The sequence below is a fragment of the Trichosurus vulpecula genome, chromosome 2 (assembly GCF_011100635.1).
Source record: "Trichosurus vulpecula isolate mTriVul1 chromosome 2, mTriVul1.pri, whole genome shotgun sequence".
Classification (NCBI taxonomy): Eukaryota; Metazoa; Chordata; class Mammalia; order Diprotodontia; family Phalangeridae; genus Trichosurus; species Trichosurus vulpecula.
The window spans coordinates 61905654-61922302 of record NC_050574.1 but is presented as its reverse complement, the minus strand read 5'-3'; the positions used below and the strand labels follow the sequence as shown (position 1 = coordinate 61922302).

General features: G+C 56.0%; 1 protein-coding gene across 2 annotated transcripts; it reads left to right on the top strand.

Annotated features, from left to right (window-relative positions):
• The first annotated feature begins 44 nt into the window (after positions 1-44).
• Positions 45-16312, top strand: MAP3K6 (mitogen-activated protein kinase kinase kinase 6). 2 transcript variants are annotated; one of them, XM_036747340.1, is made up of 29 exons: positions 45-412; positions 2812-2951; positions 3971-3994; positions 4286-4476; positions 4622-4790; positions 5212-5318; positions 6015-6182; positions 6395-6507; positions 6768-6927; positions 7010-7160; positions 7252-7359; positions 7688-7767; positions 7906-8001; positions 8453-8534; positions 8616-8749; positions 8940-9067; positions 9683-9819; positions 11444-11549; positions 11869-12026; positions 12141-12333; positions 12423-12558; positions 12840-12999; positions 13383-13568; positions 14005-14110; positions 14314-14479; positions 14574-14683; positions 14947-15029; positions 15758-15834; positions 15997-16312. In XM_036747340.1, the coding sequence occupies exons 1-29, from the start codon at positions 100-102 to the stop codon at positions 16058-16060; spliced, it is 3846 nt and encodes a 1281-aa protein (XP_036603235.1). In that variant the 5' UTR covers positions 45-99; the 3' UTR covers positions 16061-16312. The 2 variants fall into 2 exon arrangements, with proteins under 2 accessions (XP_036603235.1, XP_036603236.1); XM_036747341.1 differs by having other exon boundaries at positions 100-412; positions 12483-12558.
• The last annotated feature ends 337 nt before the right edge of the window (positions 16313-16649 follow it).

The following is a 16649-nucleotide window of genomic DNA, read 5'->3' as shown; positions in this document are numbered from 1 at the left end:
AGGGGCGGGGTGGGGCGGGGCAGGGCCGGCCCCCACGTGAGAGCAGCAGCGAGCGGGGAGCGGGAGCCACAGCGCGGCCACTGGCCTGCTGGTGCGGGGATGGCAGGCCCGGGCCAGCGGGGGCCGCAGCGCGCCGGCAGCTGCTGGCAGGATCCACTGGCCGTGGCGCTGAGTACCCCGCGGCCGCTGACCGCCGGCCGGGGCTGGGGCCGGAGTCGGCCGCTTAGCGTGGTCTACGTGTTGACCCGGGAGCCCGAGGCCGAGGCCCAGGCTGAGCCGCTGCCCCTGCGCTGCCTGCGCGACGCTTGCGTCCAGCTCTCCGGGCCGCGCCCAGCGCCGCAGCTGCGCACGCTGCCCTTTGGGACCGTGGAGCTGGGCGAGTCTGCCGCCCTGGACTCCTTCTACAACGCGGGTGAGCCAGCCTCGGAGCCCTGAGGGTGGGGTGGGGCCTGGACGTGGGGGCGGGGCCAAGAGGGAGGGATCAGGCAGGGGCAGGGCTGATGGGGGCGGAGCTAAGAGTGGCAGGATTCAGGGGTTTGGAGACGAAGAGTGGGAGGGGCCCTATGAGCTAAGATGGGGGCGGGGTCTGGAATCGGGGGAGGGGCTAAGGGGCGGGACTCAAAACTTAGAAGACAGAATGGGCGGGGCCGGACGAGGTCTTGGGGCAGAGCCAAGAGGGTGGGATTTAGGGGGAATAGGAGACAAAAAGGAGGGTGGAGCCTGTAGGCTAAGGTGGGCATCGCCTTACCTGGGGGCGCGGCTATGAAAGAGGGACCTTGTCGGATTGAGCGAGTTGAGCCTAGAAGGTCAAGGGTCAAGGGAGCAGAAACCAAGAGATACTAGTGGGTGGGGCCAAGTATTGGGGGGAGGGGCTAATGGGGATTTAAATGGGTGGGTGGGGCCTAGAAGAGGGGCGTGACTATAAAGAAACTATCGGGCTAAGAAGGGCGGAGCTCAAAAGTGGAAAACAAGACTCCTTATTCAATGGGGGGGTGGCTGGGAAAAGGGTGTGGCTATAAAAATCTGAGTAAGCTCAAGGGATGGCAATCTAGGAGGGGTGGGCTCAATCCAGGGGGCGGGGCTAATGAGGAAATGAAATCTAGGGGCGGAGCCATAAGAGGGCGAGGGGGTGGGGTGGGTGGTGTGGATCTGGAGGGGGTACCGAGGGGGTGGGAAGAGGGGTGGGGCTAGGGGCGGGGCCAAGAGACACATTCAGGGGTAGAGAGGGGGGCGTGTCTTAGAAAGGTGGTGTTAGAAGGGTGGGGCCCCAGAGGCGGGACTCCTGGTGGCAAGATCCGGAAAGCTTTCCGTTGTAGGGAGTCCAAATTCTTATCCTGAGTCAGCTCCACCTTCTCTAGGTTTGGAAACCAGTTTGTTTATTTTCCTGAAGGCCATTCCAAGAAATAGTTGTTTAAAAATGGCCCTTCCAGTACAAGAGAACACAAATACAGGCATACACCAGCTCAGTTAAATATTAATGAATACAATGGTCCACAGAGAAATACAGACAGGCGCATAACAGTGATTCTCATTCTCAGTCATGGTACTTAACCATGACCTGGGACCTTTCCCATCACCCTGGGATGGTGTGTGTGTGTGAGTGGGGGCAGGTAGGTGTTTGCAGACTTTGCTCCTAGGATGATACAATTTTCCCAAAACCAGGGTGGGTCTAGGCCTAGTTGCCTTCTTGTTGTTCTGCTTGGGTGAGCAGTCCTGCCTGAGGCTGACAGGCCCTAAACCTTGAGACCTGGAGGGTCAGGACCCAAAGGAATTGGGATGGGAGGCCAGGAATCCTGGCTCTCAGCCCAGAGCCCTGTTCCCAGGGCTTCCTCCCCCTGCTTCGGGGTTGGGCTTCCTGCTGGGAAGAAGCATCCTCTTGCATAACCCCAGGAAGGGGCTGACAGCAGTTTGAAGGGAGGGGCCCTCAAGGCACAGGAACCAAGAGCTGACTCAGTAGTACTGGGGGCTAACATTTCTCTTCTATAAAATGTATGGGTTAGACCAGATCCTCTCTCTAGCTCTGCCCATCCATCTCTGACACCGTGTTCCAAGATTCCTCCTGGTTCTAGTATTCTGTATGCTAAAATCCCTCCCACCTCTGACATTCTGTGTTCTAAGGCCCCTCCCAGCTCTGACATTCTGTGTTCTAGGGGCCCTCCCAGTTCTGACATTCTGTGTGCTAAGGCCCCTTCCATTTCTGACATTCCATGTTCTGAAGTCTCTTCTTGTTGTGACAGTCTGTGTTCTAAGGGCCCTCCCAGCTCTGACATTTTGTGTTCTAAGGTCCTTTCCAGCTCTGACATTCTCTGTCTTAAGGTTCCTCCCAGCTTGGACACTCTTGTGTTCCAAAGTCCTTCCCTGCTCTGACGTGCTATGTTCTTAGGTCCAGTGCCCATTAATGAATCCCACCTGAAGGGAAGAGTGAATGGATCTCTTTTCCCCTTTCATGTCCCTTTGGGGGAATCTAGGGACTGATTGAGGAAATTCTCCCCATTTTTGTCATTACTATGAGAATCCATGTTTCCTCCACCCAGGAAGTGGGGGAGACAAGGTCTTAGAACCCAGAGCCAATGGTAGGAGCCCAGGAGCCTACCTTTTGAGGGGAAAGCTGTGAGGACCACGCCTGAGGGGGTCAGAGCAGGGGGTGGGAGTGGAAAAGGGACTGTTTCTGCCCTAAAGCTGCCTTGATTTCTTTCCTTAGTTCCTTCCACTTTCTCCCAATATTTGTCATGTTCAGACCACATTGGGGAAAGGGGTGTGGGGGTTCCCTGGCAAGTGATCCTCTCTCAGGCCTCCCCGTCTCTCCCCCAGATGTGGTTGTGCTAGAAGTGAGTGGCTCCCTGGGCCAGCCCTCCCTGTTCTACCACCTCGGAGTGAGGGAGAGCTTCAGCATGAACAACAACGTGCTTCTCTGTGCCCAAGCAGACCTGCCTGACCTACAGGCCCTCAGGGTATGTGGGCATCCTCAGGGCCAGCTTGGGTGTGTAAGGCAGGGGCAAGCTCCCTCCCTCTTTAACTGCCAGTAAGACCTTGGGCAAGTCACTCATCCACTGAACCTCCATCATCCCACCTTGAGACACTTAGAAGTTCAAGTCAAGTCCGCAAGCAATTATTAAGTGTTTACTGTGTGCTGTTGGGAAATGTGTTGGATTTAGAGGTCACCTCCTGCCCCCTCCCTCACTTACCATCTTTATGACCTTGGACAAGTCATTTATTTTCTTTTACTTCTTGGTAAAAAAAAAAAAATGAGAGCTCTAGCTTGTGTGCTCCTCAAGAGCAGCCGCTTTCACCTTTGGCTCTGTACCCCCTACGGGCTTGGTGCTTGACGCTTCTGAGGTCCCTTCTGAAAGTGTGACTCTAAACCTAGGCACCTGTGCTTTCTCCCAGCCTCAGCTTCTTTTTAATAATAATAATCTCTAGCATTTACATACACTTTAAAATCTGCAAAGCACTTGGCCATATATTATCTCACCGATCCCTACAAGAACCCTCTGAGGTAGGTGCTATTATCATCCTCATGAAGAAACTGAGGCAGTCGGAGATTAAGTGACTTGCCCAAATCATGCCCCTTAGTAAGGTGTCTGAGACAGAATTTGAACTCAGGACTTCCTGACTGCAAGTCTAGCAGACTTATTCACTGTGCCACCTAGCTGCCTCATCTATATATAAGAAGTGGGGTGGGGGGGCAGCAGGGGCATGATGACTTCTGAGATCCCTTTAAATTTAGGCACCTAGGATTGCTCTGGGCCTCAGTTTCCATACCTGTATAAGAAGAGGGTTGGACTAAATGATCTCTAATGCCCTAAATGAGCTGTAAATCCTAGCAGGTATCCTTAATGTGTCAGCCCTGGGGTAGAGGGGAGAATGGACCAGGCCAGGGTCAAGGAGGGCCTTGGGATCCCTCTGGTCCTGCCCACTTGTGGTTATATGCCCACTATGCCCACTAATTTAGTGTCCCTTTTCCCTGCAGGAAGATGTCTTTCAGAAAAATGCCGTGAGTAGAGACCAAGCTTCTTTCCCTGGTCTACACCCCAGCCCAGCCCCTCCCACAGTCCCCTTTCCCCTTGTTTTATGTCTCCCCCCACCCACCTCTCCACGCATACCCATGTACACATGTGCCCCTTGGCCGTTTTCCAGACTGTTGGCCAGACCCTTGCCTCTGAGCTGCTCCAGCGTCAGCCCTTGCTGCCCCTATTCAGACCCACAGCCAAGGGGCAGACGCAGGAGTGCCATCTGGAGGAGGACGTGCTCCTCCCCTTCCCTTATTGCCAGGATTCCTTTGCAGGATTGTATTGGGGGCTACACCTTCATCCCCTACATGGTGACTGGCCAAGGACGGGTCCTGTGTGGCGATGCAGGTGTTATGAAGGGGCTGGCAGAGGGGCTGTTCCAGTCGGGGGCAGGCGCTGAGGCCTTCCTGACCCCTCTGGTGGGCAGGCTTGTCCGCCTGCTGGAAGCTATACCCACCAACTCCTGGTACCTACGGTGGAGGCCCCAGGGAAGGCTAGGGAGGAGAGGGAGCACAGTGACCATCAGCATTGGGAGGGAAGGCCTGGAGAACCATGGGAAGTGGGGCTTTTGGAGGACAGGATGGGAGAGCCATCCATCATCCCTCACCCAGTGGCTACTTCCGGGAGACCATGCGAAGGGATATCCGCCGGGCCCGGGAGCGTTTTTCTGGGGACCAGCTTCGCCACGAGCTGGGCCGGCTGCAGCAACGGCTGGACAGTGTAGAGCTGCTGACCCCCGACATCATCATGACCCTGCTGCTCTCTTACCGGGATGTGCAGGTAGGCCTGGACAGAAGGGGTTGGAAATCAGGCAACATTTCTGTGATATTTTACAGCTCATGCCACCTATGCTGAGGGACGTTAGGATTACAACCAATTTTACAGAGAGGAAAACTGAGGCAGGGTGATGCAATGGAAAGAGCTCCAACTTTGGAGCCCAAGAGCCTGGGTTCATAGCCCACCTCTTACTGCCAGTGCAATGTTACACAAGTCACTTCTCTCTGCCTCAGTCCCTTCCTCTGGGCTTTGCCCCAGGGGTCAGATCCAGGACTTCCAGGTTAGCATGTAGGAGAGGGTGGCCAGGTTCTTGGAGAACAAGATCCTTCTAGGAACTGAGAGGGTGGGGGGAGGGGGCTGTCACGGAGGGAGGAGCAGGTGCCCATTGGAAGTTACCATCTCTACTTTGCCCTCTCCCCCATAGGACTATGGGGCCATCATCTCCCTGGTGGAGACGCTGCAGGCCCTGCCCACCTGTGATGTGGCTGAACAGCACAACATCTGTTTCCACTACACCTTCGCCCTCAACCAGTGAGACCCAAAGGGCAGGAGGAGGGGAGGGGCCGGGCCTGGGGGAAAGGTGGGGGTGACATCTTGGGTCACAGGCCATAGGGAGAAGGGCTCCAGGGGTGAGGAGTGGGGTATGGGAGCATTGGAGAAGAGCACTGGCCCCAGAGTCTGAGCACCTGGGTTCAATTGCCAGCCTTGACCAATACTGTCTGTGAGACTTGGGATCCCTCAAGTCTGTGAGACTTGAGACAAGCCCATTAAGTTTCTCCCTCACTGCCCGCTCAGGGGGCATCTCCCTCACTGGGAGATGAGCAGTGAGGGAGATGCCCCCTGAGCGTGTAGTAAGGACAATGCCCCTGGGTGGGCAGTGAGGGAGAGGTCCCTGGGGTGAGCAGTGAGGGAGAGGCCCCTGGGGTGAGCAGTGAGGGAGAGGCCCCTGGGGTGAGCAGTGAGGGAGAGGCCCCTGGGGTGAGCAGTGAGGGAGAGGCCCCTGGGGTGAGCAGTGAGGGAGAGGCCCCTGGGGTGAGCAGTGAGGGAGAGGCCCCTGGGGTGAGCAGTGAGGGAGAGGCCCCTGAGGTGAGCAGTGAGGGAGCTGGGGGCACTTCTATTCTGGGCCCCTGAGGCTGCTGCTTAGAGAAGCTGGCTGTGGGGGCAGGGCTGGAGGGGCCCCAGGTGCTATTACCTAGGCCTCACCCTCTCCTTGCCTGCTGGCTCCAGGAGGAACAGGCCTGGGGACCGAGACAAGGCTCTGTCTGTGCTGTTGCCCCTGGTGCATAGTGGGGCCGTGGCCCCCGACCTCTACTGCATGTGTGGCCGAATCTACAAGGACATGTTTAACAGCTCTGGCTTCATTGACACTGGTCACCGAGACCAGGCTTGTCATTGGTAAGAGGAGCCACCAGTCACCCCTCCTCCTGCCAGCCTCAGGGGCCTCTGGGAGGACTGGGAGAATCCCAGAGCTGGTGAACCTGGTCTTTTCAATGTCCAACTTGTGTAGCCCACTATAGCCCCTTTAGGCCAAACCTAGGGCCCTGACTGTAAGCTCCTCTCCCCCACCTTCCCCACCCCCCCCACCCCCGCCCTGGATTTGCCACCAGGTACCGAAAGGCCTTTGAGACAGAGCCCAGCCTTCACTCAGGCATCAATGCAGCCGTCCTTCTTGTAGCTGCTGGACACCAGTTTGAGAACTCAGATGAGCTCCGACAGATAGGTGACTCCTCCCGTTCCTCCAGCCCCAGGAGAGGCCCCTGTCCTAGAGAGAAAGCCCCCCCTTTTCCCATAATATGAGGTGGGGCCACCATGCTTCCAGCCCTCAAGGAAGGTGGGGAGAGGGTGTCATTGAATGAGCCTCCAATCCCACTGGCCTGGGGCTGATAGGGTGGTGGTGGTAGTGGGACACACAGCCCTGCGCTAGTGCCCCTCCTGCCATGCCCCATTCATGGGTGTCCCTGTGTCTGCTCCTGTGCTTAGGACTGAAGATGGGGTGCCTGCTGGGCCGCAAGGGCAGTGTGGAGAAGATGCAGTATTACTGGGACGTGGGCTTCTACCTGGGTGCCCAGATCCTTGCCAACGACTCCATCCAGGTGGCTCTGGCTGCTGAGCAGCTCTACAAGCTGAACGCTCCCCTCTGGTAGGTGCCCAGGGGACACCGAGGGAGCTGGGGGGCTGAGTGCCTCAGAGGCCTGATGCTCGTGCTTGTTCTGTGCCCACAGGTACCTGGCCTCAGTGATGGAGACCTTCCTTTTGTACCAGCACTTCCACCCAGCCCCCCAGCCCTCAGGGCCCATGGGCCCGAGGGCCCTCTTCTGGCTACGATTCCTCCTACAGTCTTGCCAGCCCTTCACTGCCTCGGACGAATGCCTAGTATGGAGGATGCAGATGTAGGGAAGGAACTAGGGCTGGAGCCAAGGCTGGTACCTTGACATAGGGTGAGCTCTTTCTTCATGCCCTCCAGGTGCTGATCCTGGAGCAGAATAAGGTGCTGCAGCCTGCCAGGCTTCAGGTGCAAGAGGGGAGCCCCAGTACGGCCGTGACCTTGAGCCTGCTGGAGTCTGAGACAGAGGTGGGGCTGCCCCCATACCCAACCCCACTGGGCCCTGAGTCGCTACCTATATCTCCCAGGGCCTGAATTCCCTTCTCCCCCATCATCCCCTGCACCCCATCACCTGAAGCACTAGCCCCACCCCACCCCCATCCTTCATGGCATGGACCAACATTCGATCCAATCTAATCTAACCTACTATGTGCATCTCTTACACTCTGGACCCTGACCCTATCCACACCCCCTCACTCTTCTGAACCCCATTCCCCACCTTCTGTGGCCTGGAATCCCAACCTGGCCCTGTACCCTAGAATCTTTCCCCTACCCCAGGACTCCCTGTCTCCCCTAGGCCAGTCCCCCATCCCCCCCTTTCACCCAGGCTGCCGGCTCTGGCTGGACCTTCCCCGCGGCCTTCATCCGGGGAGTCAGGTGAGACATTAGCCCCTTGATGACTCCTCCCTTCATTCCTGGCAGAGGGCTCCCAGCTGGTGGGAGGGCAGGGCTGCCCTGAGGGGTTCTGGGGGACCCAAGCCCACCTTAGCCCCTTCCTTGGCTCTCTCTGCCCAGCATCTCGAAGAGGGATGAGCGCTGTTGCTTTCTGTATGTGTTCCACACAGCCCAGGACTTCCAGCTGGGCTTCCCCAGCCACCAACACTGCCAGTGGTGAGCCTCAAGGGCTGGAGGCTGGGACTGGGATCCCCTGCTGATAATGAGTCAGGGACTCCTGCTCAGGCAGAGAGGATGGACTCTGGCCTCACTGAGTCTGAGTGATTCTGGGAAGGTGGGAGCAAGGGTAATTGGTGAGGTCAGGCAGTAGGGGGAGGAGGGGTGCCCAACCTCTATACAGGGTGTCCCAGAAGTCTTAATGCAGTTTTAAACTGTTAAAGCTGACACCCTGTATAGGGGTTGGGGTTCATAAGGGCACTATTAGGGAGGAACTGGGAATTGAGCCACAGATGGGAGGTGACCAAGGGACAGAGAAAGGCCAGGTCCTAAGGTATTGTCCAAGTCTATCTTGGAAAAAAGCTGCCTTTTGACCCAGTCAAGGTCTGGCCAGGCCAGGGTGGGAGAAGGCATGGGTGGAGGTCCAGAATAGTTCATTGGGTCCACACAGGTTCTGCAAGCAGATCCAGACCTTCATGACCCAGACAGTGCAACCTGGAGATGCGGGCACAACCACTAAGGAGGTGTTGGAGGTAAGATGGCATGCAGGTGTGGGTGAGTGCCTGGGGGAGGGACTGAGGAGGCTGACTGACCCTGCCTCCACCTTTCCCCAGTTTGACTACGAGTACACAGAGACAGGAGAGCGGCTGGTCCTGGGCAAAGGTACCTATGGGGTGGTGTATGCCGGTCGGGACCGCAGCACCCAGGTACGGATTGCCATAAAAGAGATCCCTGAGAGAGACAGCAGGTACCTGGGGCCCGGGTGAACCGAGTGGGACCCCTGGTTCAGCCTCTGAGTACAGGGCTGGGGGATCTGGCTTGGGAGGGAGGCAGTGAACTGGTATGGATGGGATGAATCCCCATGCTGTTTTTGAGGCATGGGGCAATACCTGAAGTCAGTGCTTGGGGGTGATGCCATGCTGTGACTCCATCTCCAGGTTTTCCCAGCCCCTCCATGAGGAAATCGCCCTGCACAAACGTTTACGCCATAAGAATATTGTCCAGTACCTGGGATCCATCAGCCAGGCTGGTTTCCTCAAGATTTTCATGGAGGAGGTGCCTGGAGGTACCTAGGCAAGGGCACATAGTTTTATGTACCAGTGAATAACTGTGGGCCCAGGGCCCCGGGATTCAGTGTATCTATGAGATTGGGGCTATGGGCTCAGGACTGAAGGAGTTAACTGTGGACCCAGGGCCCCAGAACTCAGGAAGGGGGCAGGATATCTGTGAAATTGAGATTGTGGTCTCAGGACTGAAGGAGTTAATGTGGGCCCAGAGCCCCAGAACTCAGGATGGGGGCAGGATATCTGTGAAATTGGTATTGTGGGCTCAAGACTGAAGGAGTTAACTGTGGGCCCAAGGCTCCCAAACTCAGGATGGGGGCAGGATATCTGTGAAATTGGGGTTGTGGGCTCAGGACTGAAGGAGTTAACTGTGGACCCAGGGCCCCAGAACTGAGGATGGGGGCAGGATGTCTGTGAAATTGGGGTTATGGGCTCAGGACTGAGGGAGGTCCTATGGTACCTATGGGTCCAGATCTCAGAAATGGCCATGGAGGGAAGGGGGTCGGAGGCTATGGGAAGGGTTAACAGTGAATGCAGGGCTACCAGACTCAGCCTGAAGCAGGGCTGGGCATGTTCAGTGGAGTCAGATGTGGCAGCGTGTCTGTCCCTGTGTGCAGGCAGCCTGTCATCTCTGTTGCGGGCCGTGTGGGGACCACTTCAGGACAATGAGAGCACCATCAGCTTCTACACCAGGCAGATCCTACAAGGTCTGAGCTATCTCCATGACAACCACATCATCCACCGTGACATCAAGGTGATGACCGAGGGCTGCATGTGAGAACACGTGTGCATGTGTACACACACACACACACACACACACACACACACACACACACACGCATGCACGCACACACGCACGCAAACATCCAGGTAATTCACAGTGATGGGGATACTGAGTAACAGGACCCAAAGAGGAGTCATTAATGACTGGCTAGGGAGGCTTCCAGCAGACTGTTGCGGGGATTTGTCCTTGATCCCATTCACCATCTTGACTGATGACTTGAGTGAGGGCATACTTGATATGCTTGTCAAATTCACAGGGGAACACAAAGCCGGCTCCTTGAGGAGTCTGAGTCTGAGTCTGAGCAATTAGCACAGTACAGTGCCTGGCACACAGTAGGGGCTTAACAAATGCTTTTGAATTGACACAGATTAAATTTAAAATTGGCAGACACAGGCAGCAGCTAACCTGCTCTTACCGGGTTAGTGGGGAAGCTGATTATGTTGATGGGAAGCCCTACGTTGGTGCAGTCTCAACTTTTGAATTAAAAACCAGGATTGGGGTACATATGGTGAAGCAGTGGTTTATGGGGGAAATTACCTGGGGGCATTAGTGGACTGTAGGCTCAGTGTAAGTCAGCAGCATGGCATGGTGGCCAAGACATGTCTCTGAAGTTGGCTTCCTTTATTGAGACAGCCAGAGCTCAGGAGGGGACTCCTCAGCTCCAATTAGACCCACATCTGGAAGCCATATTCTAGGAAGGACATTGATAGGTCATTGTGTCCAGAGGAGAGTGACCAGAGTGGGGAAGGGGCAGGAGATCGTGCCACATATGGAATGACTAAAGAGCAACTGAGGACACTTAACCTGACCAAGAGTCAGGGTCAGCCAGGACATGATGGCTGCCTTCAAGCATTTGAAGGCAGTGGATACAGGAGGCATCAGGAGGCAACGTGCTGTCTTGGGAAGAACCAGATGGGCTCATCCAAATCCCAGGTCTATACGACTCGGTACCTGTGTGATCTGGGCCAAGTCGTTTCACCTTTCTGAGCCTCAGTTTCCCCATCTGTAAAGATGACCAAGTTGAACTAACTGGTTTCTCAGGCCACTTTCAGCTCCAGCTTGGATGTCCTTCAGTCAGGCTCTTCTGCTTGGTCCCAGAGATCCCAAAGCGGGGTGGGGAACAGACGACACATCTTGCTGACCCTTACAGTGGTCTGAACGTGGAGCTGCCTGAGGACTGGAGGTCTTCAAGCAGATGCTCAATGACCCCTTCCCTGGCTTCTCAGCCAGTTAACAGTCCAGCCCCCAGTTAGAGATTGGACCAAGGCTGCAATGGAATCAGAATGATAGAGCTGGAATGGGAAACTGAGGCCTTACTACATGAATTTCTGATTAGGTGGGAGGGACAGAGGCACAGAGGGAGACAAAGGTAGATTGGCTTGTGATGTGGAGGTAAGATGGATGTGGCGTGACAGAACTGGGCTGGGGACAGCAGATCTGTCCCCAGGGCAGGAGGGGTGAGATTTGGAGGTATGGATGGCCTCCCTAGGAGAGTCCCCCAGAACTCCCATAGCCCCACCAAGGCAGGACATTAATTCCTGGCCCTGGTGGATTCCAGCCTAGCATCTGATGAACACCCACATTCTCTGCCCAGGGGGACAATGTACTGATCAATACGTATAGTGGTCTGCTCAAGATCTCCGACTTTGGCACTTCCAAGAGGCTGGCAGGAATCACCCCCTGTACTGAGACCTTCACAGGTAGCACAGGGTCAGGGCGAGAGTCAATGGGTGGGGGAGGAGAGATAAAGTGTGCCTTCTCTGGGCAATGGGGACTCTGAGGAAATCCTTAGGGACCTTGGGACCTTGGAACCTTCCCGATCATAGGCCATCTTGCCTAGCGTGGTGACAGTGCCTGTGGTAAGCAGTGGTTCATGTGGTGGGTGGCAGTGCCCAATGTAAGTGTCTAGGTCCTAGACTCTTAGGATGTGTTGATGTTTTGGTGGGGAGGGGAGGAAGTGATAGTACCTGGTCTGGGTCCCATCATGCTCTTCAAGTCAGACTCAATCTGTCCCAATAGGAACCCTGCAATACATGGCTCCTGAGATCATTGACCAAGGCCCCCGGGGCTACGGGAAGGCAGCCGACATCTGGTCCCTGGGCTGCACTGTCATTGAAATGGCCACTGGACGTCCACCTTTCCATGAGCTAGGCAGCCCCCAGGCTGCCATGTTCCAGGTATTCCTCACACTTCAGCCCAGTGGTAGGGTGAACCAGGGCCTACCTCGGGTGGCTGTTAGTGTTGATGGCAGTACCCCAGTGACCTTTCCTACTTCTCCCCCTTTCCCACAGGTGGGTATGTACAAGATCCACCCCCCAGTGCCCAGCACCATGTCTGAGGAGGCCCAAGCCTTCATCCTACGCACCTTTGAGCCAGAGCCTAAGCACCGTGCCAATGCTGCTGCCCTGCTGGGTGATCCTTTTTTGCAACCTCGGCGCAAACCCCGAAACTCCATGTCACCCCATCATCCCCCTCACGCTACAGGTGTGCCCTGGTCCAGTGAAAGGTTGTGGGGAGGGATGGAAGGGGAAAGGGGCTGGGAAGAGCTCAGCCTGACAGCTCCTGGTCCCCAGGTGTCCCACCAATCAGTCTAGCTTCCTCAGCTGGCCATTCACAGACAGTGCCATGTCCAGGTGCCAGTCTCCAGACCAGCTCCATGGCCCCCAAGCGCTGCTTCAGTGAAGGAGGAACCCCTAAAAGCCAGCTTCGGTAAGGACTGTAGACTGGGGAAGGGAAGAACAGCATGGGCATCTTCAGGGCTGCCTCCTCCCCAAGACCTGGGAGTACAAGAGGCCCCAGATTGGGCCCCTTCTGGTCCCATCCCCAGGAACCATTCCTGTAACTGGCACCAAGTGCCCCCTGATGCCCAGAAGAGGCTCTGCACCTTCATCCTGGTGCCAGTCCCCGGGGCTCCAGTGGCCTCGGTCCTTTCCCTATTCTGGACAAGTCACCAAGGTGCCTAGAGGCCAATGTATCCATGCCATGCTCAGGGTACCCGAGGAGTCTGTCACAGAGCGGACCTTATCCCCAGAAGAGACCCCACAGCGGTCCCTGATGCGTAAGGAGAATGAGCGGAGGGCCATGCTAGAGCGAGTACTCAGCCAGGAGCTGTCCACCATAGTGGAGAGTCTGCAGTGGGCTCTGGAGCAGGTGGGTACACATAGCCCCAAGTGGGGGAGAGAACACATGATGGGGATCTGGAGAACCTGGGTTTGTGTGTGACCTGGACGAAGTCACTCTCTCTGGACTCTGGTTTTTCCATCTCCAGAATGACAGGGTTGAATGAGATCATCTGAGGTCCTTTCTGGCTCTCAGCCATTTCATATCTTGGGGGTGCCACCCTCTCCCTCCACTCCCCATGTCCCAATCCCATCCCGACTGCCTTTTGCCAACCCTTCCTCTTATACAGCCTTGGCTCTGAGACATAGGAGCCTGGGCCTGCCAAGTGAGACATTTCATGGGCATGATCCACTGCCTCTAGGCTGGGGCCCTGATGAACAAAGCCTGCTTTCCTTCCCTAACTTTCTCCCTAGGGCCCCCCTGGGCCACGCCTGAGCCGGGAGCAGGTAGCCCAGCTGGTGAGAGGCCTCCGAAGCTACATTTGCTCTTCCAGCCGCCGACAGCTGGCACAGGAGCTTCGGGCCCTGCAAGAGCAGCTTCAGGCTCAGGGGCACAGCTTGGCATTAATCCAGGGACCCCTCTTTGCTTTCCAGGATGCTGTGAGTGGGGACAGGGCTGGGGTGGGGGTGGGGGGGCTCATAGTACAGGGGTAGGAGGGGCTTTCAAGCTGAATCACCCCCCTGCCTCTGCCCCATAAGCCACTCCTGCCCAGTGGGAAGTCCTTTCCCAGATCCTACCTTAATCCCTCCTGAGGTAGCTTCTGCTCATTTCTCTGAGGGGATGAGAACAAAGACCAGTGTCCCCCTCTTCCCTTGGCTCCTATTTCTCAAACCTCTCAGATCTTCCCCCACTCCCTCCTCATACCATCTGGATCTCAGACCCTGGACGCTTACCTACCTCTCACCATAGGCCATATCAGAGTGGGCTCTACTCCTTTATCCAGGCTCCCAATGCCTTACTTTGGGCCCCGTCCCTGTCTCAAGCTCCTCCCCTTGGCATCATCTGTCTCTTATCTGAAATCACCACCCTCCCCAGGTGAAACGGGTCCTCCGAAGGCATGAAATCCGGCCCCACTGGATGTTTGCCCTGGACGGACTGATGAGCCGGGCAGTAAGGGCAGCCCTGGCTGTGCTGGGGACAGGTGAGGCTTGAGCTGGAGCTTATGGGCACAGGGTGGTCACTGTAGGCAGGGGTAAAGGAGTGGATATCGAGGGAGGAAAAAGAGACATCTTCCAGCCCAGGGGCCAGATATACCTCAGGCCAGGCTGGCAGTGCCCTCCCTGGGACCCTTTGCTTAGGTCAGATTCAAGCTGTGCTCACTCCTTCCCATCTTTGTATTTTCAGAGCTAAAGAAGCCAGCCACAGGGGAGCCTGAGGATGGGAGTGAGGAAGAGGAGCAGGAGGCTGAGCAGAGGGGTGTACCATCCAGGAGGAGCCATTCAAGGGCCCCTGAAGAGGATTCCCTACCTCTGTTGGCACAGCTGAGCCTCCTAAGGGCAGAGACAGGCAGGTGAGCACCTTGGTAGACATTGTCCACCCCTACTTTAATTCACTAGATGTGTATAGAATGCTCAGCCCCCTTCCCATCACCCCTTGTCTTTCAGGCTCCTAGGACAGCTGGCAGAGAAAGAGAGGCAGTGCCAAGCATTAGCCCTCAGGGCCCTGCAGCATGTAGAGGAGACCTCAACTCTAACCTTAGGCTCTGGGCCTGCAGGTAACCGAGGGCCCCAGCGAGATTGGCTGGGTGGGGAGTCGGAACATGTACCACCAATGGACTGTGATCCATGCCTCTCTGGGGAGATGGTCAGTTAAGTAACAAGAATTCCTCAAGTTTGTATGATACTTTAAGGCTGAGCTAATCTCTAAGACACCTTCCAGTTCCAGCATTGTGTTTCTGAGCCTAGGAGGCAGGAGGGTGGGTGGCAGAAAGGGAGATTCCAAGCTCCTGGGGCTTATCAGGCCACTTCTCTTTCCTAGATATCTCACCAGCCTCCTCAGGGGACCCTGAACTGGCCCAGTGGCTGCAGCAGCTGGGTGTAGATTCAGGCACCATCCAGACAGTGAGTACTGGGGTCCCAGGCTGGTGGGGGGGATTAGGAGGGGAGAAATGCCCCCCCCCCAGGCCTCTGATAGCCCTCCTCTGGAGTAGCATTCTAAGGGGAAACTGCGGCAGAGGGGTTACCTTCTAAAGAGCCCTGTCTGGGTCTCTCTTCCCTTCTTTAGGGCTCTGTCACAGCCTCTTAGAGCTGGAAGGTACCAGGTCCATTCTACTCATGGGATTCTAACATGTTAGGAGGGGCCTTTATCTAGTCCAGAGAATCACACAGGCCCGGGGGAAGTAACCAGCTAAGGCCACAGCTACTAAGTGGCAGGTTCTTGAACCCAAGACCATGGGTGAGGAAGCCCAGGGGGAGCTCATTCTGTCCTCCAGCTGAAACTATTGATTCTTCTTTTGAGAAGGAAAACAAAGTGTAGAAAGAGGAATAGACTGGCCTGAGGTCAGCCAGAGACCAGAATCAGACAGAACAGGGGCTCCAAGCCAGTGGATCTCTCATCCTTCTGGGGCTCTCTAAGGCCACTAGGTGGCGTAGGGGATAGAATACTGGCCTTGGACTCAGGAAAACCCGAGTTCAAATCATCCCTCTGACATTTTCTTACCTGTGTGACTTCTCTTGGCCTCAGGGTCAGGGTGGTTGTGAGGGTGGACTGAGATAAGACATGGGGAATGTTTGCAGACCTTAAAATGCTGCAGAAATGCTATCTACTCTTCCCTTCTCTTGGACCCCAGCTCCTGAGCCATGGTTTCACCTTGCACATGCTCATCACCTGTGCCAGTCGAGATGACCTTGTCTATACTCAGATCAGGTATCTTCCCCGATTTACTCAGGCATGAACTCAACAGAGAGCCCCCTCCCCTCTCTGGCTCCAGCTCCCCTGAACCCCGCGACACTGGTCAGCCAGGCCCTCCTGCCCAAGATGGGGAAAGTGATCAGGCTGGGCTTACTGAACCTACCCATCTCTCCACAGGGGCGGAATGGTGTGCCGAATCTGGAGAGCCATCCTGGCACAGAGGGCAGTGCCGGTGCCCTAGGCTCAGGATGCAGTGGGCACAAGGGCAGACCTACGGACATCATGGCAGCAGGCAGCCACTCGTGCAGGGGCCCAAGCGGCAGCACTTACTGTGGTGGGCAGAGGCACCCTTCCTTCACAAAGTGTTGGGGGGTAGGGATCAGGAGTAGATGATGAGAAACAGGATGGACTGCCCTGAGAGCTGACCTGCCTAGGGGAGGGCTTGGCCAAGGGCAGTGGCCAGGCCAAAGCCATTAAAGAGGATACTTTTGTATGTTTGTGTCTGTCACTGCTGTGGAGCCTGAGAGATGATGGAGATCCCCTGGGACTTCTCTCTTTGGGTCTCAATGACATCTGCCCATCCACCTGGCTTCCAGCTGGTCCGTATTTCTTTTTGATTCTACATCCCCTATCTAATCCAAAACGTATTTCTTAAGCCCTCACTAAGGGCAAAGCACTGGGGGATACAGAGACAAATAAGAGTCCCAGCCCTCCAGGACCTTCTATTCTACTCAAAGAAACAAGAGACAATGGAAGAAAGGTGGCAGGACACATGCACAGAAGGAGACAGGGAGGGAGGAATTGGGCTAGACAGAGGCCCAGAGGACAGA